The 23,301-nt window shown below is 35.9% G+C and overlaps 1 protein-coding gene across 1 annotated transcript in view; it reads left to right on the top strand.

Annotated features, from left to right (window-relative positions):
• CNTN3 (contactin 3) overlaps window positions 1–23,301 on the top strand; it is a 341,782-nt gene that overhangs the window by 114,211 nt on the left and 204,270 nt on the right. The window contains exons 3-4 of the mRNA XM_042927535.1: window positions 384–510; window positions 11,677–11,852. Coding sequence (XP_042783469.1) covers window positions 384–510; window positions 11,677–11,852 — 303 coding nt within the window. The remainder of the gene's footprint in view (window positions 1–383; window positions 511–11,676; window positions 11,853–23,301) is intronic.

Here is a 23,301-nt window from a genome sequence, read left to right as displayed (position 1 = left end):
CCGACCCTCCCCCCCCCACCCCCACTCGTGCATGTGTGCGTGTACACTCTCTCTCTCAAAAGTAAATAAACTTTAAAAAATATATTTAAAAAGATTAAGTAATTAGTACAGGCTTATTTATGCTGTTAAGGTTTTATTAATATAGCAGTGGTTTTCATACTAATGTTCATTCTGTCATACACGTTATTAGGCTGTTAACGGTGTAACTGAGCCTCATTGACAAAGTAATACCTGCAGAGCACGTATTGTAGACCAGGGAAGCAATCCCTGCTTTTTCTTCGTTTGCTTTAAAGAGCAGATACTGGTTGCTTATTTTTATTCTTCAGTTCTAGAATACCTTTTCCTTATTATGATTGCTTTTTGGATGTCTCCCACCCCTACAGGTGAGCTTCTCTTACAAGGTCCAGTGTTCATCAGAGAGCCCAGCAACAGCATTTTCCCTGTTGGTTCAGAGGATAAAAAAATAACTTTAAATTGTGAAGCGAGAGGCAACCCTTCACCTCATTACAGGTACAGTGGAAAGTTTGCAAATCCAAATTAAGAAATAACAATGTGGCCATTGTGATTTTGGGGGTTTTTTTTGCTTCAATATATGTATGGCATCCATAAGAAATAATACATGAAACTGCAGTTGTATGCTATGTTCAGCAGTTCTGATACATAAACATTGGATCCATACTGTATATATTTGATTCATTATTCACTTTACAATGAGATTCCTTGTTTTAAAAAAGACGTAGCAGAATATCTTAAATAAACAGTGCATTTTCACTGATTTATAGTGCAATTTAATTTATAAACTCATTAGTTTACGTGCACTTGTTGGGAACATATCCATGGTGGGGATAAAATCAAATGTTTCAAAGGTAGTTAGAAGTCATAGTTTTTAAAAAAGTTACTTTTTGGCTATTTGTACTTCTTTCTTTACCATTTTACTGACCATGTGTGTGAAGGTTCACTAAGTATAGGGGAATAAAGTACATTCTTACTAAAGTTATTTTCATTATTCTCAAAGAGAAATTATATTAGTTTAGTAGATTTTTTTTCATGTAAGAGTATGTATTTTTCAGATTACATGAATAATACTTGTTCACTGAAAACCGTCAAACATCACAGAAAGGTATAAGAGAAAAAAGTCTGAATTCCCATCCGCTTAAGATAAAAATATTAATATTTGGAGGTTGATGATGGATGATTTGGATGGGATGGGTATTTACTTTTTTTAAAAAAGCACAAGCTTAACTATTTTTACTGTTATGTGTGCTTAGGTGACCCAATTTAATGAAGAAATGAATTATTTATAAACAGCATATGCTGCTTTCATATAAGTGGCAATGAGAAAGTGCTCGAGGCACCTTGAGAACAACATGCTCTTTTGGATACTGTGAGCATTTGTCTCGAAAACTCTGTTTACAATATTAGTTTCTTGGCAAAACCTCCTCTGTAATCTGCAGAACAAGCATACTTCAGCCTGTGTTAATAAAATTCTAAGTGGTAAGAGTACTAATGCAGACCTTATAGAACTTCTATTGTTTTCTTAATCCATGTAAATAATAGAAGCCAACATTCATTGTTCAATTGGGTCAGCATCGGGTTAGAAGGTAGACCTTTGTATTTTTACATCTGGAAGTAACCTAAGTCAGTCTCTTTCAATAATATTCAAAGATATATTTATTGAGCACCTGCTGTGTACTTTCAACAGAATACACAATGATTCCAGGTTACTGGTCAGAATTGACAGAGGTGTAAAAAGTTTTCTCTCTGCCTCTTCCTCACGCTGTAGAAATAAGAAAAGTATAACATAAAGTTAAAAAAATACAAGAATCTGTATTTTATGAGTTAGTTCAATTAGTCAAACTTGAGCACATGTAACATCTGAAAATATTTTCTTCTTTGGGAGAAAGATGAACACATCAACTTTAATAAAAGACGTTATCCTAGAAACATTTTTTTGCTGGCATTTTCATTCATCTATTCATTTCTCCCTGAAACAGAAGATTATCCTTTTAGATATGACTGTAATATGATAAAGAATCCATATGAATGACTCATCTGTGGGCTGTTTCTCTGTTGTCAGTGAAGTTGTATTCCTAGCATTTATCTTATGAATAATTTGATGATAAATGTGTTCAGGGGAAAAAGATTTAGTCAGACAAGAGTGTTTTTCTAAATTAACAGTTTAATTGTATTTGTAAACTTTTATCAAGTAGCAAGAAGTCTTGAGGTCAGAAATCCAGAAATAGCCTGTTGTTGCGTTAATTTCTTTATATATCAGGTATTTATTGTAATGCCAGAGAGTGTCTTTAAACATACTGATGCCATGTGTAAAATGTTGATGAAGAGGTCCTGCCATTTACACAGTGCCTCTTAGGTTTTATGTTGTGGCCTGGGATGTGGTGTGTTCCAATTTAAGCAGAATCTGTACCTGAGACCAGGAGATATGCGACTTAAATTGATCCATCAGTTTTGTGTCTGATAAATGAAGAAATTTAACATGGTAGATATGGTTCTAAAATACTTGGTTTGTAGCCAGATTGAGCAGACACTTTCATTATAGCTCTAAAGATTCTCTAAAGTTAAGACTTGTAACCAGTATAAAATTCCACTTAAACTGAAGGTTTATAGTCACTAGAAGTCGAGACCTTGAAAAAAAGCATAAGGGAACCTCTTTACATTGTGAAAATACAAGGCTTTCCTGTAACAACAACTCCCCGTTATTCATGTTATCTGTGTAAGAGGTTATGCTGAAGGAATAAATGGGAGTATACAACCCTGTAGGCTGTAATTATGACCTTATCTACTTAGGCAACACCTTCAGTTATGACCTGATTTTTTTCTCCTATCTTTTGCTTCAATAGTCAATCATGGAATAGTTTGTAGAATTCTTTAAATATTTCAGGAGAAAATATGCTTGCTTGTTCTTATTTTTTAACTTCCTTTAGAAACTACAGATAAATGGTATAAATATGGAAAAGCACTGAAGTTGGGGATTTGCTTTTTGACATGACATCAGAGAAAGGATATATTTTTATAAGGGTTTATAAGGATAAGCAGTTAGATAGATGGATATCAAGGGGAAAATCAGTGGTTCATGTGAAATTTACAAGTTGAAGACAAATCCAACCCTGTTTCCCAAGATTTGAAATAAAGTTTAAGAGTCTGATAAAAGAATACCCTTTGAAAGCCCACAGCCTATCTTGTAGACTGGGGCAAATTTGTCTGATGAGAGATATATTCTTGGTTCTCCCATTGGGTAAAAAGAACTCTTAATTGGCCATATTAGATATCCAAAAGTTCAGAAACTCTCAAGAGAAATTACTTGTGTTAGGGTTTAATTGAGACTTTTATTCTTCTCCCCACCCCATCTCCCCACCTAAGCCCCAAAGCCTATATTTAAAGGTTAATTAGTATGTATTCTCATTGTAATTGCTGATGATGACAGAAGAGATTACCCTGAGGGAGTATTAGTAACTTTCTTAAGTGGGAGGGATTTTCCCTGACTTTTCATAGGGTTATAAATGCCCATTATTTCACAGTTTGCTCACATGAAAGACCCCAGCTAAGTCACTTCTACGGATGCCATTCAGCCTTTAAAGGAACCACATGTTTGAGACAGACTGGGGCAGAATATGTAGATACCTAATGGCGACCAGGCAGGTAAAAAGCTCAAAGAGGTGGATGTGCCTTGAGAACATATAGAGACATTGAGTAATGACTGGAAACTATCCAACATTCAGCCACAAGCCTTTTGAATGGTGACAACTGCTTCTCAGCACTAGCCAGTGATTACCATCCAGGTATCCTGGTCCAGTACAACAAAAGCTTTTCAAGAGATGTTTTAAAATTCAGGTGTTTTCTCTTTGGAATCTCTTGTAATGTAGGCCAAAGAAAATAAGTCTTAAAGTGAAATGTGGCCCACGTGGGTTTTATGTTTTCAACATTTATTCTAGCTTGAGACTTACGAGTTGTATTGTCCAATGTGGTAGCCAGTGGCCAAAAGTTGACCCGGGAGATTTAAATCAGTTACGTTAAAAATGTATTTCCTCAGTCAGAGCAGCTTTATTTCAAGTGCTGAGTAGACATGTGGGGCTAATAGTTACTGTATTGGAAGGAACCAAAGACCATTTTTATGCTTCCATAAACTTCTGTTGGATGGCTCTGCTCTAGACTGATCCTTGAATCCACAGCTTTTCTGTTTTTTTTGTTCTCCCAAAATGGAAGTAACCACAACCTTATTGTCTTCCAGCTCTATATAATAAGTAAACTATGTTAATAAAGTACACTGTGAACAATATTGGATATACAAGTTATATGGACTAAGTATCTTTGCAAAATATCATCTCCCCTGGCCACGGTTTCTCCCTTTTAGGTATGGTTCCCTGTATTGGAATTTACTGAAAATCAACTAAATGCATTCAGTTTAAGGTAGAAGAGGAAAATAAGAACCACTAATTGCTGCTCACCATTTATTGAAAGAGTAAACTGTAAGGAAGAAAAATCTGAGTTTTCTTGTTGCCCATATATACACAGTCACACACACACACATATGTACACACACACCACGTATTACTGTACATGGTACCACATATGGTAATACATATGGCTCCATATATGTACTACATTTGTATGCACTATATATGCTATATATATTCTACATGTAGAGCATGTATAATATTTTGATTGTATGCACTTTTTCCCTTACATTATCTTGTTGGCATGTAAGATCTGATGTCACTGTTATTTCACTTTTATGCTGCAAGACAAATAAGTGTTTTTGTTCCTCTAAGTTCTTTTGGCCTGGGGCACCTGGGTGGCAGCATAGCCACCGGTTGAGCATCCAACTTTGGCTCAGGTCATGATCTTGCGGTTCATGAGTTCGAGCCCCGTGTCAGGCTCTGTGCCGACAGCTCAGAGCCTGGAGCCTGCTTCAGATTCCTAGTCCCTCCTCTCCGCCCCACCCCTGCTTGTGCTGTGTCTGTCTCTGTCTTTCAAAAATGAATAAACATAAAAAAAAATTTTTTTTAATAAAAAATAAATTCTCTTGGCCCTTCGGGAGACAAAATCCTTTCTGCTGGATTAGTAGGCCTGATTCTCTGTGTTTATCTTCATGCTCAACAACTTTTAGCATCCCGACTTCTCCAGCTGATCAGTTCTGGTCCCCACACCTACAGTCAGCTGTATGAGCAATGACATGTTCTCATGGTTGGCATGATTGCTAACCATTAAAGAGTAAAGAATATCTATAGTGCCGGAAGGAAGTGGAGGTAGACAGCATCTCTTACAGAGCATTTTAAACTTGGCTATGTTACTGCCTCTCTCATGAAGCCTTCTTAATATCCGCTGTACTGGGGTCCATGCTCCAATGATATAGTGCCCATTTTACTCCATACCTACTTGTATGATAAAACTTACCAAAATGAAATGTGTGATTGTCTTGGTAGGATGTAACCCCCTTAAAGGTGAAGACGGTTTGTTCTTCACCCTCACCTTCCAAATGCCTAGCAAATAGTGCATGCTGAATTGGAGCATGAAAAAAAAAAAATAGAATGAAGTTAATGGGGGAAAACAAAGCAAATTTGGGATTAGGTCATGTTTAGGAGCCAAGAATGTCATGAAGGATCAGACGGTTAGAAGTGGTCAATAGTACATTTTAGAGCGTATTCTTAAGTGTGGATCGATTCCTTTTTGGGGCTCCATTTTAAGACACATCGCCCATGAGGTGACAAAGCTGATTGCATGGAACACAAAGCTTACTTATATCCTCCCCTTAGCAGCTGGAAAAAGAAGGCATCCTTCCTACTAGTGTCATCAAAAGTTCTGAATAGTGTCAGAAAAAAACATGACATTTAAAAACTGCTAATAGTGTGAGCAATCAATATCCAAGAAAAATGTAGAAGTTAGATGTTACAGACAGAATTATAAAAAATAATTCACATCACATTTGGTGCTGTTCTTTCTTGTGTGTTTGCAGTGGAGTGAAAAGACAGGATAACACATAAGGACCAAAGCCAGGTTAAGTCAGTTGGGCCACATTCATATTCTTAACTAAGCACTGAGGCCAAGACAAGGATTGTTCTGAGTGGTCAGGTCAAGTCATGTGAGGAGTGGCCTCTTCAAAGGGAGTGAGGGAGCACTGCTACCAGAAAAAAGCAAAAACAGGTACAGAGAAAGCCGGAATGGCAAACCTCTTTTATTATTCTTGTACCAGTAATTTTAAGGCAATCAGTGATCAATTTGAATGAGGCTATAGCTATGTAAACTAAACAGTTGCTTTTAATCCCAGTGTTTTTTTCTTAAATATGTATGTTTAAAATTTATCTATGAGTGAGAAGAAATGGAAATCTATGTCATAAGACACATCTTAAAAACTTAATTTTTAAAAAACACAGCATTGCAATTTAACTCGTTTATATCTTTGGCAATTATTGCCGAAGCCTAACTAGTTATTTTTGGATAAAGTATTGAATATGCAAATTTAGACATTCATTCTTTCAAGGGCTGCAATTATTCTCATCACTTCAGTAAACATATTAACAAACATTGCATTTGAACACAAATGCATTTGCTTATTAACTTGAAAGCCACATCTAAAACCACAAATTGCTTCTGTGATTAAATTCCTAATTTTCCTGTCAGCCCCCAAATAAAGTATTGCCCGTTGATTTAACAAGTGTTTAGTGTGGGCTTATTTCCAAAACTTAGCCCCACTCCCTAAAGATTTCAGCAAATTATTTTGTTCTCTTCACTTTATGTTCCAGTCTAACGTGTGATGTTTTATTTTTTTTACCAGCTTATTGTTTGTATTTCTGTTTTCCTGACCAGATTTTGTGTGATAGCATAGCTATCCTGAAGGACATTAGCTTTGTATAAACAACTGTGAGGTGAATTGTATCCAGGGATTATTTTGAAACTACCTGATGTCAGTCAGTTTAGTTAGTTTCACTTTTTAAAGGGTGACAGTCTCCAACCTTGTTATCAGGTTCTAGTGAAAGACCCGTTTTAGGGCTTGGTGCCTGAAATTATAGTGGCAAGATATGTCTATGATTATGTTCATGATTGTTGTTCATGCCATTGAGGTTTTGTGTAAGGGTTGCCATATCATTGAATAACTAGAATGGTAAGTAAATAAGAACTAATAAGTAAGTGAAAATAAATATGCATTCCTTCCTCATCTTTGAGATGTTTGTTACTAATGTGGCTGACCACAGGGAGGGACGACTATATGGAAGTTAGTTATGGCTAAGTTACTCCACTCAGGAAACTTCTATGAGACCCTACCATGCACCAGCTATTATGGCTGATGGTGGGAATTCAGCAGTGATTGAAACACTCATCAGGCATTGGAGGTCATGCTTTCAAAAGCACCTTTCAACTCTGAAAGTGTAGGCTTTTTGTACTGACTTAACTTCTTACATAAATTCATGTTTGCATGCACACACGCACACTCTTACACAGTTTGTTCTTTGTATTGGAAGGCAGTGATTCTTGTACCCTCAGTCACTGATGTTTTAGCATGTTTTCCAGAAGTAACAATTATAGTTTTCCTCATGAAAAAACAGTAACTGCCGGTTGTAATAGCCCCTGTGTCAGGTACCTTTTGCTGTTATAGTCAAAATTCAAAACCTGTTGGCTCAATGGCATGCATGATGTTTTAAAGAAATTGTATTCAAAAAACGTTTACAGGGAAATTTGCCATAGACTCCCACCATTCTATTGTACAGGCTTGGCCCAACCTCCTTATCCCCACCTGCCCAGTGTTTCTCCAGTGAGGACATAACCAGCGCCCTGTTGTGTAGACAATGCGGACATGATTTTAGAAGTTGATAGATCAAATTCATGTTGTCTCAGCCTAGCAGAGTGCACAGCCCAGAACTTCTCATTCCAGCCCTCAGCTTCTACTCATTGGCCCAGAAAAAAATTCACAGATAACCTCCACACAAAGAAATGCGAGGGGATGAGAGCTCATTGCGTGAGAATGAGTAGATTTGTGAAATATGAATATTAGACCATTTCTCACTTGTGGATTCTAAAAGCAAATCCTAATTTGTGTAGAATGAGCATTTGAACACTGGAGGCTGGCAATGAACTTATAAGATCATTCAAGAGTGTTACAACATGATGATTATACAAAGGTGCTTAATCTTGTGACATTTACCACTGAGCTAAATCTACAAGGTTAGTCTGTTTCTAGAGCACAATGTAAATGTTATATGATTGAAATACTGGTATATGCAACCCCAAGAGCCACTGGGCTGTCTTTTCTTGCTCCAGATCACTGCATTAAGCCTTTTGGAATGGAATTTGGGTGCGCAAATGTTACTTTTATGAATTTTAAAGCAATTTTGATATTTCAGAAAGACTTTATTCTGAAACTTTAGAGTTTCTCATGAACTTCACACTTCATTCTTAAAAGTGGACATCTGCACCTTTTACAAATAATTGTGTATGTGCAAAACTAAAAGTCAGTATCTGCCTCTAAAAACTTCCCAAATTCATGGCCTCAATGTGCCACTCACCTGTCACACTTTATTACTATGTGTTGTTCTTGAACTCTAAGCAGTTGATTACAATTTACTGCAAAGAAAATTAGTCTAATTTGTAGATTTATTGGACACATACTTTGTAAAAGGAGTAAGTGTGTGTATGCCTTCAGTTTTCTTGAAGGTTTCTTATGCAGAAGAAAGTATCAGAAATATTTAGAAATCAGGCTTAAATATGAATATTTTGCATTGGGAACTTAAGTACACTATTTTCTCAGGATGTGATAATTTTTTGGAATTTCAGGCCCAGAGATTCCTTACACATTTCAGAGTTTAAATAAATACAGACCTTTTTAATTCACATACTTTCAGTAAGAGGAAAAATAATCAGTGTTTAACAAGATAACTGAGAACTTTTATATCACCTGGGGATGAAGTCCATTTAATAATAAATAGTGTTAAGAAGGAGGGAAATAATTGTATCACTTCGTTAAAAGAAAATTAACTTTCTTTTGGGTATGTCTTAGCTCTGAAGAGTTTGGTGAAGCAAAGCACTTACTTTTGGCATAGCGGAAACATATTTAAAAGGGAGTAGATTTTGCCTTTTCACATAATGCAATAATCTAGGCATTCAGTCTATGTGATGAAGATCGAGCTAAAGAAAGTACGAAATATTTATGCATGAAAAAATCTTTTCCATTTTAGTTGTTTAGTCAAAGCTTTGGGAAGATAGCTTTCAGATCTTAGACACTTACTGATATAAAGTATTTTCCTACATACTTTATGATATCTTAAATCTTTCCAGCTACTAAGTAGGCAAGAAGAATTGCTTCTCCATATTTTTATTTATCTTTTCAATTTTCCACATAGCCACTGTACCTTTATTATTCATCAGCTAAACACAAAAACACAATTTTCAAATTAAGCCTTCAGACATGTTTAGTCAGGCCATAAAGATTCTAACTCTAGAGCTAAAATCCTCTTTTCCCCCAACAAACTGTATTTTCTGGGTAACAAAAATACAAGTACCCTTTGTCATGAGAGTCTGTCGTTCAAAAGTGTATGAAATTAACTACATCTTTTCTGATTTGAGTTTAGAGTTTTTCCCAATGCAAGCATTAAGATGCTCAGAAGCTTACAAACCATTCATTGCTTAAAAATTCAACCCACCACATGGGGCATCTGGGTGGCTCAGTTGGTTAAGCATCCAACTTCAGCTCAGGTCATGATGTCACGGCTCATGAGTTCAAACCCCACGTTGGGCTCTGTGCTGACAGCTCAGAGCCTGGAGCCTGCTTCCGATTCTGTGTCATCCTCTCTCTGCCCCTCCCCCACTCACACTTTGTCTTTCTCTCCTTCAAAAATAAGTAAAAATTAAAAAGAATTTCAACCCACCCACTTGTGATTTACTGTCATATTTATTCTCTGAAAGTCAAACCCAGCGTGTGTAGGACTGTGTCTTCCATGTGGTTTGTCTGCATTTGTACCTGCCTGGAAACCATTGAAATGTGGGACTAAACTTATACATTTGTTCATTTCCTATGCTTCCATCATTAAAACTTTATTAGGTATTATTCAGATATAGAAAATGATATAAACACATAATCTAGTGTAATGATGAACATCCATAAAACCACTACTCAACTTAAGAAATAAAGACAGGGGCATGTAGGTGGCTCAGTTGGCTAAACATTAGCTTCCATTCAGGTCATGATCTCATGGTTTGTGAGTTCAAGACCCACGTTGGGCTTTGCTGTCATCATGGAGCCTGATTCAGATCTTCTGTCCCCTCTCTTTCTACCTCTTTCCTGATCTCTCTCTCTCAAAAATAAATAAACATTTAAAAAAAGAGAAAGAAAACCAAAAACGTAAATTTCCTCGTATTGCCCCCAAACATACCCCACTTTCTTTCCATGAGAGCTTTAAAATACCTTAAAGTGGAGGTTTTTCATTTTCACGTTTTAAAATATGTTTAGTGCATTGATACTACTTTATATGTTTTAAAACTTTACATAAATGGTATCAAACTGTATTTTGTGTACTTTCATTTGTGATAATATTCACATTTCATGTCTTTATTTGTTTTCAGAGCACGTAATATGTCCAAGTTAAATATTTTATGTACTAATATAACAATTTTTAGATGACACATGACATGAGTAAAGAACTCTGAGCTGGGATTCAAAAATGAGTACTACTTCTGGTCCAGTAATGAGTTATTTGGGAACAGCTGACATCTCAACTTTTTTATTGAAATCCTCATCTATAAAATGAGTATTAGATTACCCACATTCTCAGTTACAATGAGCAACTGAGATGATTGTTGTTATAATATACAAAAATTGATAGAATTGATAGTATAATTTTACTGTAACAATTAAGTCTTCCAGGAGGAAGACGGCTTAATTTATACAACAGATGTGTTCTTGAGACTGTGGGTTATTTCTGAGTTTTTCAAGGTGAAATCGACTTTGATGTGTCAAGTATTCTCCTCTTTTAAAAACTGTTTTTTCTGTTTAAAAACTCGTGTTTAAAAACCAGCATCTTTTTTCCTTTCTTATTTTGGCTTCCTATTGATAAATATGGCTCTGGGGTTAATGCCTTTACTGTTGCGGACCCCCTTGGTGGCATTTAGGGTCTTTTACTGCAGTGTGCCATTTAGGAAATAGCATTGTGATGGCTGAGAGGAGTGGAGAGTGCCTCAGGGATAGGTATTTACCCAGACAAATTGAAATGGATAGTTGAGCACTTATCCAATTAATTTATTAAATGTGCTCAGTCGGTCTGAATAAATCAAAAGAAGTGTGCTCTTTCCCCCCTTCATTGGCAGCATGAGATTGGCCTGAAGTACATGAGATAATTACCTCAACTTTCTACTTCCTATTTGCCTATGCAGACCCAGCCTAAATTTTCCCCCCAGTGAACAGATCATTCTTACCTCTTCAGAAAATCTTGAAAAATCCTTAACTTCTAGAGGCTATTCTGTTATGCTTTCTACTATACTTTAACCATGTGTTTCCGCTAAATAGCTGGGCCATGCTTCAATTCAGGTATGCCACCATGGAATAATATATTTATCGTCCTCATTTATGAAAGGTGATGTTTAAAGTAGATTTTATAATGTGGATTTTTTAAAAATTTAAAAAATTAAATTAAGAGGGGTAAGAGGGGAAAAATCTTGATATTTGTTTTACAGATGGCAGCTGAATGGAAGTGATATTAATCCGAGTATGGAATATCGCTATAAGTTGAACGGAGGAAATCTTGTCGTTATTAACCCAAACAGAAACTGGGATACGGGAAGTTACCAGTGTTTTGCGACAAATTCACTTGGGACAATTGTCAGCAGAGAAGCTAAACTCCAGTTTGCATGTAAGTTTACATTTGCAACATCTAGCAAACCCAATATTTTAAAATATTTAACTGAGTTTGTGTGGTCATTTTGGATTTCAGAAACAATACGTGGATTTTATTAATTGGATAAATAGGTTGAGGAGACAATTCAGTATGATCTTTTGGATCTCTATGTACTGTACAAATCAGAGCTTAAAATGCGTGGGGGTGTGTTTTCCATTTTGCTGTTTTTGTAAGGATTCTGTTTAGGAATGGAAAAAAGAATCCAGTTAAGAATATGTTCATCGAGTAGCTACTCTGTCTGCTACTGCCTTTGAACTGAAAAGAAAATGAAGGAATTGTCAGACATGATCCTCGCTCTGGGAGAACATTGAAATTAGAGAAATTAGAGAATTATGTCTGAGAGATTTGAAAAGATTTAAGGAACCAAGACAATGAGAAGGAAAAGAATCTTATTGACCTCCCTTGTGGTTTTGCCCAGCTCACAGTGACCTTCAGGGCAACCCTCACTGAGGCAGGGCTCTGGAGGCCAGCTTTGTACCGTGTTAATTGGACCTGGGTGAACTTGTGGCCCAACCTGAGAAAAATCACAGCCTTTCTCCAGGGAATTCTGAATTGGGACCAGAGATCTCATTTAGTTTTTATCTTCCTGATAATATCTTGTGACTACTTTCTACTTTTTGCTTCTTTTAGTTTCTGTTCCTTTGCTTTAGCTGTATATTTTGTATGTAATACATCTTAGGGTTACCTTGGTTGTAAGGTTTCTCTTAGTTCTTTACATATACCTCAGTAATTCTGAAATTGGAATGCATGTGTTCTTATAATGTGGTAGTATTGTCTCCCCACAGCCACAAGCCATTAAGAAATTGATGATGTGTCATTTAATGCATGGCTTATTCTGCAGCTTTCTGTTCTTTATAATGACAATGGTTGGTTTTGCTCCTGATACTATATTCTGCATGCTCTGTTTGCATACTTACTTGCTCTTTCCATTGTTTTCACTTTGTTATCTTCGATGAACAGTGTTTCTGGCTCTCTGATTTAAAGCTGTACCTTCCTGAGTACTTTGAAAGCTAGATTTTATATCATACAAATTTAAGTTTGCCTTGAAGTTTACCAATTAGTATTGTATATGTTCTTTTAATAGCCAGAATTTTAAATCTAAATTGTTTTTTCAGAGTTACTCCATTTTAAACAATAAGTTTCGTTCCTTTTTTCCCTTACTGTATATTTTGCTGTCCTGGTGATTTCTGTGGTTATTGATTTAAATTGTTGTTCTGCCGTTTTCATAGAGGGGTGTGTGTGTGTGTGTGTGTGTGTGTGTGTGTACACATACAGGGCAAGCATATATATTAGGCACTATGTATATATGCATGTATGTGTGTATATACTAAGTATACATATAATATTTTTCTCATGAATGATTTAATATGTGCATATTGTCTTTAACCAGAATTTTGCCAGAATCTATGAGGTATCAGTGTTTTTACCTACTTTCAGTGCCCGCCATGAGACCTCTTCCCATTCTTGCATTTTTATTTTTTTAGTATCTCCATTTTTAAATATTTACTATTTAATAACTCACATTTAAAAACGGAACTATGTATCATCATATTTTAAAATTTATTTTGAGAGTGCACGCATGTGTGAGGGGCAGAAAGAGAGGGAAAGAAAGCATCCCAAGCAGGCTCCGTGCTATCAGCATAGAGCCTGATGCAGGGTGAACTGTGAGAATCATGACCTGATTTGCAATCAAGAGTCTTGATGCATCACCAGGTGAGCCTCCCAGCTGCCCCTGTTTCATCGTATTACATTTTAAAGAATGTCATTATATTGACTTGAGTATGCAGATACCTTCTGGTTAGTACAAAGGTTGAATCCCCAAACTGCCAAAGAATTCCCATATGGTGTCCTATTGTCTTATGGAGTTAGTGTTGCTGAACACAAGTCTGAGATCAGACTCACTTCCGTTTCTTGGGAGCTCACCACCACTTCCTTTTTTGTTGCTTTTTTGTCTCACTTGGTTGCATATGTGATAATTTTTCTTCATCCCTTTAGTTAAAAACATGCATATTTCTAGCATACAGCAACGTTTAGCTCTTTTTAAAATTACTTTGCTTAGAATTTGAGTTATTATTATAATTGCATGTTTTGTACACAGTTTAGGAAATTTTCCTTCTTTTATATCTTTTAGTTTTATGTTTGATTTACTCATATTTAAAAGGCACTGATACTCTGTGTACTGGATTTTTTTTGTCCTATTTTTTGAAATACGTTTTACCTCAGGCTGTTCTTTCTTTGAATTTCTGTTCGTCATTCAATGAGGCCACATCTATTTGTTTGTATTCTTTTGAGGATATAGTCAGTTTTCTGAAATGCTCTTTTGGATCTACAGGCAGTGTTTGTTCCCACTTCCATTTGGTGTTTTCATTTTTATGCTTAATATTTTAAATATGCTCTAAAGCAAATTTTATCCAAACTCTGTTTTTATCAACAGATGCTATCAGTGGATTACCCTGACTCTGTTTGCTTTGCTACATGCAGAGGTCAGATTCTTTGCTCTGATCTATAGCAGAATGTACAATTCCCAGTCTAATTCCCTATTTCTAGGAGTCTTTCACCAAATATATTGTTCCCTTTATGCAGTGATATTTTTCTATTACAGATTTTTTAAAGATTTTTTTTCAGTCTATCCTTCATAGAGAGTATGGCTTGTTTGGAAATACTTCTGAAATTATATCATGCCTCTTCTAGTCTCCCTGTCCAGTACTTAACAGGCCAAGTGGGATAAAGTTGTTAAGTCTAGGATTTTATTTACCCTACTTACAAGCTAATAAGTTAGTCTGCTGCTGTTTCACTGATGGTAGCAGAAGACACGATATTCCTGGATCAGTGACAGAGGGCTTTATTACTCACAGCTCAGCAAGCAACATGCTTCCTTACCCTCAAGTCCCACAGAGGTGTTAAGCTGTGGCTGGAAAGATGCTGCACACACAGCTGAGGAACACTGGGCTTAGAGACCCCGCCTCTCTTATAGCAAGCAGTAAGCAACCTGCTTTTAATCCTAGAGAAAGCCATTACCTTATCCTTCCAGGCTGCTCTCTGCAGACACATCCTGAGAAAGACCTTTCAGCCTTGGCACACCCGGCAAAAACTTGCAGAGAAGCTAACAGCACATGGTTGATTGCCTCTCCCAAAAAGGGTTGTCAGTTTTTTGTTTGTTTGCTACGATCCTTGAGTTTTTCACTTGGGTGCACCCTATCAGGATACATGTGGTAACAGCCTCACATACATACATTCTTGTTCTGGTGCTTGTCATGAGTTGCTTAGCAGTGCTGGTGTACAGGGAGTCTTTGGTTTGCTTTGGTTTTGCAGTTTGAGGAGGGGACGGTTCATAAGTGTTTTTTGGAAATAGACAAGAAGGAATTTTGGGTATTCTTTGCCTAATGCCATGTTAGATTGGAAATGTAAAAGATGCATTTTTAAAATGATATAGTTGAGATATAACTGGTATCTTCTGGTAAAGAGACCAAAGACAGTGGAAAAAACAGTGGAAAATATTTGCTAGATCAGAGATTTCAAACCACCAGTTTTAAAAAAGCCTCGCTTTGACTTGGTAGCCTTGAAAGGATGTGGTGCATTAACCGAAGATGGAATTAGGATCAAGACCCTTGTATTAGTAAGATGCTCATGACTTCAGGGCATTTTCACTGTCTTTGCTGTAGACAAATGGATGGTAACTGGGTTGTCACTGAGAAACATCCAAATTGTTCACTATATGTCTCCTCTCTTATGTTTGCATGGTTAGTGATACTTTTTGTTTGTATTAGTTATGGAGAAAGTATTTAAAATGTGCTTCATGGATAAATGAATATATGAAAGGATAGTCAATGCACCACTTATAACACTGGAGAAAATGCAAGGAAATGTAATCTTAATTTTCAAGTTGCTTGGAAATCGTGTTTGTAATAAAATGAAAATGAAAAAGGTCATTCTTAATTTAAGAGGTCTTTTTGTAGCCATTCTTAACCCCTTCCAGTAGATTATTTGTGGAATAGTAAAAAAACTTCTGTGGAAGGGAAAAATTTTTTAAATGATGCAGTGTTTGAGTTATAGATTTCTCAGTTATTTGCTATTATGTGACATGTGTATAATCTTTGATACGTGTTTAATATATTTGAACATTTTTTCCAGATTCTTAATTCCAACCACAGCAGTTTAGGATAGCAACCCCAAACCCCCAAATATCTTTGCTTCATTAATACTCAGTTTTATTTGTCTTATTCCTGAATTTCTTATATTTCTTTATTACAATGTTTTTATTTTGGTCATTTTGTGGTGCATTATATTTTAATCATGAATTATGTTAGACATGCAAATAGTAGGGAGAAATTGGAAAGAATTTCGGTGTAGCCACCAGTTAAGATTTAAAGCATTTGAAGTTCAATTAAACCTACCTGCTAACTCACCCTGCTGACATTTCCTTCACTGGCTGCTCCTCTCAATAGTGATTCATTGCTGTAAATTAAGTGTGGTTTTTATCCTTAGAATGCACATTTGTTTTTCTAAGCAGCAGGCTAAATTGTTGTACCTTTTTAATCTTTTAAACTTTTATATAGTGGCATCATACAGTATGCGTACATCTGCAACATTTTTGTCCCCTCAGCATTAGGTTTTGAGTGTCTGCTGCTCTATATCCTTGCCAGTGCTTGTTATTGGTCTGTTTTTTAATTTGCGCAAATCGGATGAATATAAAATTGCGTTTCACTATGGTTTAATTTGCATTTCTGTGATTACAATGACGTTAAACTCCTTTTCTATATTTGGTTGATGTAGATTTTTTTCTTTTTACTGTATGATAGCCTTTTTTTTTTTTTTTTTACAGTTCTTTGTATACTTTGGATTGATCATCTTTTTAGTGGCTAGTTGTTTTTTTCCTTGAGTCTGTCAAATGATGAACAGATGTTCTTACTTTTGAATTAAGGTATCCGTCTCTTTATAACCTGTGTTCTTTTACGAGTTGTTTAAAATTTTTTGTCCCTCATCCTTAAATGGTAAAGACATTCTCCTAAAGGTACTTATAAATGTTTAATGTTATGCTCTTTATATTAAGTATTTATCTGGAATTGATTTTGTATATCATAGGAGGTGTAAGTACCCATTTATATTATTCCAATATGGGAAATCAACTTTAGCAGCCCAATTGATTGAAGAGTCCATTCTTAACCAACCCAAGTGCAACGTGTGGTCATTGTTTCTGGCTTCTTTGCGCTTTGTGTTTGGAGAATCGTATTATCGGCAAATAATGAGAATTTTTGTTGCCTTATCAACACTGCTCTTTCTCTAAGAGCCTAATAGAGTGTTAAGTTAATAGTTTGACGATAGATATTCCTATCTTGATCCTGATTTTATTTATTTACTTTTTTAATGTTTATTTTTGAGAGAGAGAGACACAGAGAGATAGAGAGAGACAGAGAATGAGAGGGGGAAGGGCAGAAAGGGAGACACAGAATCCAAAGCAGGCTCCAGGCTCTGAGCTGTCTGCACAGAGCCTGATACAGAGCTCAAACTCACGAACCATGAGATCATGACCTGAACCAAATTCAGATACTAACGGACTGAACCACCCAGGTGCCCCTTGATACTGATTTTAAAGAGAATAAATTAAGAGTAACATTGCATCATTTGATAGGACATTTTCTATGGATTTTGTAAATACTAATGCAGATCCTTTTCAGGTTAGTTTTTATTCTGAATGTTTTATTCTTTTAAGAGCTTTTCCTACTTTTACTGAGATACTCCTTTTGTTTTTCTCCTTTAAACTATTAATGTAGTGAATATTTTTTAATATTAATCAAACTACTATTCCTGGGTTAGTTTCCTCTTGGCTTTTATGTAAGTTTTTAAAATACATGGATGCAAGTAGGTATTTGCCAACATTTTATTTTGCATTTTTACATATATATTCATATAGGAGATTTTCTTTTTATTTTCTCTTATACTGTCCTTTCTTTGGCTTTAGTATCAAAGTTATGTGCATCTCTAAAAATGAGCTGGAGAATATTTCTTATTTTTATATTCCCTAGAAGAATGTAAGAAAAATTGGAATTATATATTCCTTGAATAAGAAGTAGAACTTACAGGGGTGCCTGGGTGGCTCAGTCGGTTAAGCTTCCTACTTGGGCTAAGGTCATGATTCACACTTGGTGAGTTCAAGCCCTGTGTTGGGCTCTGTGCTGACAGCTTGGAGCCTGAAGCCTGCTTTGGATTCTGTGCTTCCTTCTCTCTCTGCTCCTCCCCCACTTGTACTCTGTCTGTCTCAAAAATAAATGAACATTTAAGACAAATTTAAGAAAAAAAGAAGTAGAACCTACAAATAACAACTGGGCTTGGAGTTTCATTGAGGAAAAAAATTTTTGAATGCTTATTTTTTTTTTGAATGCTTATTTTTTTTATATTTTTTTAAATTTTTTTGAGAGAGAGAGAGCAGGAGAGGAGTGGAGGGAGAGAGAGAGAGAGAGAGAGAGAGAGAGAGAACCCTAAGCAGCTTCTGCTCTGTGGATGTGGAACCTGAGGCAGAGCTCAATCCCACCAACAATGAGATTATGACCTAAACCGAAATCAACAGCCAGAAGCTTAACTAACTGAGCCACCTAGATACCCCGAGGAAATATTTTAACTATTAATTGAATCTCTTGAATAGTTACAGGAGTAATCATATTATCTTTTTCTTTATGGAAAGTTGTGGCTTCACTAGGAATTTCATCCATATTTTTATATTTTCTAGTGCATTGGCAAAAAGTTATTTCAAAACCTTTCCTTTTATTATTATCATTCTTTGTATGTACACTCCCTGTTTCATTCTAAGTATTATTTTACTCCTCTTTTTAATAAAACTTGTCAGAACTTGGCATTATGTTCACTTTTGAATCTTTATATGTCATTCATTTTATTTTTATTGTTCTTTCCAACTTCTTAGATTATTTTATTGTTCTTTTTTACATCACTTAATTTATATGGTTAACTTATTACTTTCTTACCATTCTTCTGTTCTCATATAAATATGTATGGCTTTAAATTTTCCTGACATCAGTTTTAACTGCAAACCAGAGTTTGACATAATAGCATATTTATTATGTTCACTTCTATAACTGTTATAATTTCATTATGATGAATGAAATTTCTCTTGGATCTGTGAGTTATCAGATTTGTGTTTTTGAACTTCCAAACATATAGAGTTTTTCTAGTCACCTTTTCTTACTTGTTTCTAACCTAGTGTCCCATAGATCAGAGCAGTGTTCTCCATATGTTCAGTGGGTTAAACTTGTTAATTTTGTTGCTGAAATTATATTATCTCATTACTGATGCTTTAGCTAAACAATCAGTTTCTCTCATATGATAGTGGATTTCACAGTTTATCCTAGTATTTCTGTATTTTTGCTTTGTATATTTAGTGATTTCTTGATGCATAAAAATTTATAATCGGAATATTTTTGGTCCACATGAGGTAACCAACTATCTTTTATTAATTACTTGCCTTAGAATTTAGGTGTTCATATGCTAATATTGCTTTCTAATTCATTCTGCGTTTTTTGTGTGTACTTCGCATATGGATTGGTTGAGAATCTCTTCCCCACTCAATAACATTGGAAGTTATACACCTTATTTATTTTCTTCTAGTAATTGCCCTAGAAATTTCAGTATGCATGTTTAACAAAGTCTAAAGTTAATTCAATATTTCTAACAATAGAGTATTTTGCAGTACTTTAAACTATATTGTCCTCCAAAATGCTGAAATATTGTTGACAAATATTTTTTGTTGAAATTTTTAATGTCATCAATTAGACATTACTGATACAGTTCCTTTGATTTTCCAGGGTTTTTTAAATGTCAGAAACAACATAAGCATGTATAAACCTGTATGTACTTTTTTATTTGTGTCTGGTTTTAAGGAAAACTTCTGGGGTACCTGTGGCTATGTGCTGACAGCTCAGAGCCTGGAGCCTGCTTCAGATTCTGTTGTCTCCCTCTTTTGCTGCCCCTCCCCCACTTGTTCTCTCTCTCTCTCTCTCTCTCTCTCTCTCTCTCTCAAAAATAAATAACCATTAAAAAAATTAAGGAAAACTTCAGGCTTCTGCACATTTCCTCTTTATGTCTCCTTTCCTAGAGGAAACTACTTTCAGTTTACTTTTAAGCATTGTTTGACCATCAGCTCTGAACTGATGCCCTAATACTCTCAGAGCACCACCTTGCCAACCACAGCAATGTGAGATTGCCTTTGCATAAGGTTTGTGAAATCCAGCATTTTAAAGTCATAACTCTTATAAAAGCACAAAATTAAAAATGGGGAAATCGACATTACATCCCACCTACTGTACTTTGACTAGAGAGAGTTTCAAAAGAGCATAAGCCTGTCAGTTTTCTGGCCCAGCCATCATCCAAACCTCCAAGGTAAGTAAACACTTCACCTGCCTTTGTTTGAAGCTGGGGCAGGAGTTGGGGGGGGGGGGGGACTGAGAAAAAGCCAGTTGCCAATTAATATTTTCATATGCATTGTCTTAGGGCATATTATCAAAGGATTTTATTAGATCAAAATTTGAGACAGGTCACTCTTCAGTGTTTACATGATGATGACTTTGCAAATAATGTTTAGAGCTGAGATTCGTAGCAAAGTATAATTACTAATTATTTTTCTTTCATGCTTAATTTTTCTTTTCCCACAAATAAGTAATCTTGTTTGTTTGTTTTACTTTCTTAATTTTCTGTGGTTTTATGCTTACGTCATCCAAAACTTTGGCTAGTTTTCTGAATGTCCTCTCAGATATTGAGATGCATCAGATACCCTGTCGGTTTTATCTTCTCAGAGAAATCTGTTCTGGAGGTCTTTGGAGTGCTCCCATGTAAACTAGCTTTTTCCTGCACATCAGAGGCCGGAGTGGCTTCCTGACATCTCACTTCCTCTGTGTTGGTATTTGTTGTTTTAGAATGCCATATTCTCAAGTGTCCTAAGAAAGGATGAATAATATCTATGATTTTTTCCAGATCATGTGTTCTAGAAATTCTTTAACGGCATACTTAATTGAGAGACTCAGCCTTCTAGGGATTTGATATTAAAAATGATTTTCCTTCAGTACTCTGAAGATATTCTCCTGTTATTCAGCACCCAATGTTGCTGTTGAGAAATCTGATGCCACTTTGATTCTTTACATAGAGGGACCTGTTTTTCACTGGAGGAGGTTTGTAGGATTTTCACAATGATTTGATTTTTATGAGTCAAATTTTATCTAACATAAACTTTTTTATGTTAGATAAAACATATGTTAGATAAGATATAAACGTATCTAACATTTTATCTAACTCTATGGATCCTTATAGTTTTAGGACATCAGTCCTTTACTTCTGAGAGATCTTATGATTTCCTCTTTTTAGTTTTTTCTGTTTTTCTTTTCACGTACATTGTTATTTGCATTTTGGATAGCCTAGAATGGATTGCTCCTCTCCTCTCTTCACTCCCCGACCCTCACTACCACTAACACCCACACACATTTCTATCCGAATTTATTTCTTTGGGCTTTTATCTGTATCTCTTGGTAAATATTTTCAACCTTTTCTTTGAACACTTCTAGTGAATTTTTAATATGTGCTGTCTAATGTTTGCAATTGAAGAGAATTTTTGTACTCTTAATATCCTCTATATCTTTTTTTGGTTCAGTAGTTGTAATATCTTTTCATATACATATGAAGATATGAATGATAGATGGTTTTCTTCCTTTGTTTTCTTCCCCTATACAAAATGTTTTTCCCAAGTAGCTTCGTTTCTGTTTTATGCTGGTTGGTTTCTGTCTTTCAAATGAGAAATTGTCTTGCAGATATCTGGTTATTTTGGGTTATTTGCACAGGCCTAAGAGTGGGGAACCAATACCCTAACAGAAATCTCCATTTTCATGGTGGATCTTGTCATTGTGAGGTAACCATATTGTTGCTCATTTCATTGGGAGCCCCTTAAATATCAGTGCTTTTAGTTCTTCCCTTTTGAGCCAGTCAGATTCTTCAGAGGGGAAAAGAATCCAGTCTTCCCCCTGGTTGGCAATAACATTGCCACTAGTGTTCTACGAGCGTGGTGGGAGAAGAGGCCTTAGAGATTGCAGTATCCAAGGTGTATCTATTTATTTCGTCCACCTGTTTTCTCACAAGATGCTTCCCAAGATCAACCGAGTAATGTCTACTTAAGGCATCCAGTGTTTCATCCTCTAGAGAATAAGCCCTTTCTCTGTTGTGGAATGAGACTTCCTTGGTTGTAGGTGGGCAGACCAGAAATCTGGGTATCTGCTGCTTAAAGTTTTTATTTTACCACCCCCTCCACTTCCTTTCCTTTTCCAGATGTGCCTGCTACCTCCATTCCTAAGGATTTTGAGGATTCTTCCTGTCAGTCTGCTCATTTCGGGGATTTCCTCATTCATCTTTCTCCCATTTTGTGAAACAGTTAACACCATCACTTCTGTTTTCTGGCTTGTAAAATTTTAGTACACTTTGCTATTCTGTTTCCCTGCCTTCAAAACATACCTCTATATTGCAAGTAGATCTTAGTTTGGAGACTATCTCCGAGGAAGAGAGAAATTAGATATGTAGGTGTTTCTCTGGAAGCCTTACTGTTACTTCACGCAAATCAGTGTTTCTTTTTTAGATTCACTCACACATTTACTATTGCTGTTGGGCACCCGCTTTCTTGCATCTGGACTCATTTTTCTTCTTTGAGACCTCTATTAGAAATCTATTTAGTATGTTTCTGTAGATGATCAGTGCTATTTTGTTTTCTCTTTCCCCCCATTGGTCTGAAAGTGCGTTTATTTGCCCTTGTTCTTCAGACAATAATTTCACTGCAAAATGTAGTGTTAAAGACACTCCTAGACTGGAGCCAGACCGCCTGGGTTTGAATCGCATCTCCACAGCTTGTCAGCCTCATGACTTTGGACAAATACTTGACCTGCTTGTGTTTCTATTTCTTCATCTGCAGAGCAAAGCTTCACGGTGGAATTTACTTCACTGGGTGTGAGGGTTAAATGAACTGAAATGTGTCAAGCACCCAGAGCAGTGCCTACCACAGAGTGCATGCTATCTGTGCACGATCAGCCCCTGTCATTTCTATACGGTTCCAGGGAATGATAACTGGATCTTGGGATGCATGTCTTATGACAACTGAAAAATTTTTAGCAGGTATCTTCCAGATTCATTTATCCCCATGGCAACTCCACTCCTTCTCATTTTCTTTTGAATATATTTTGAAACTTCTCATTCTCTCCTGCATCTCTGTTAACTTGCCTGTCTGTCAGGTTTTCTATCTCCACATCTCTTTGCACTGTTCACAGTTACTTACTTCTTTCTAGCCTTTACATCACTAATTCATCTCTGCCAATTTACTATTAAATAATCCTTTGAGTTTTTACTTCTAGTGATTGTATTTTCCCTG

Source organism: Panthera leo, chromosome A2, assembly GCF_018350215.1.
Source record: "Panthera leo isolate Ple1 chromosome A2, P.leo_Ple1_pat1.1, whole genome shotgun sequence".
Classification (NCBI taxonomy): Eukaryota; Metazoa; Chordata; class Mammalia; order Carnivora; family Felidae; genus Panthera; species Panthera leo.
The sequence above is the reverse complement of the archived record's forward strand: the minus strand, read 5'-3'. Positions and strand labels throughout refer to the sequence as shown.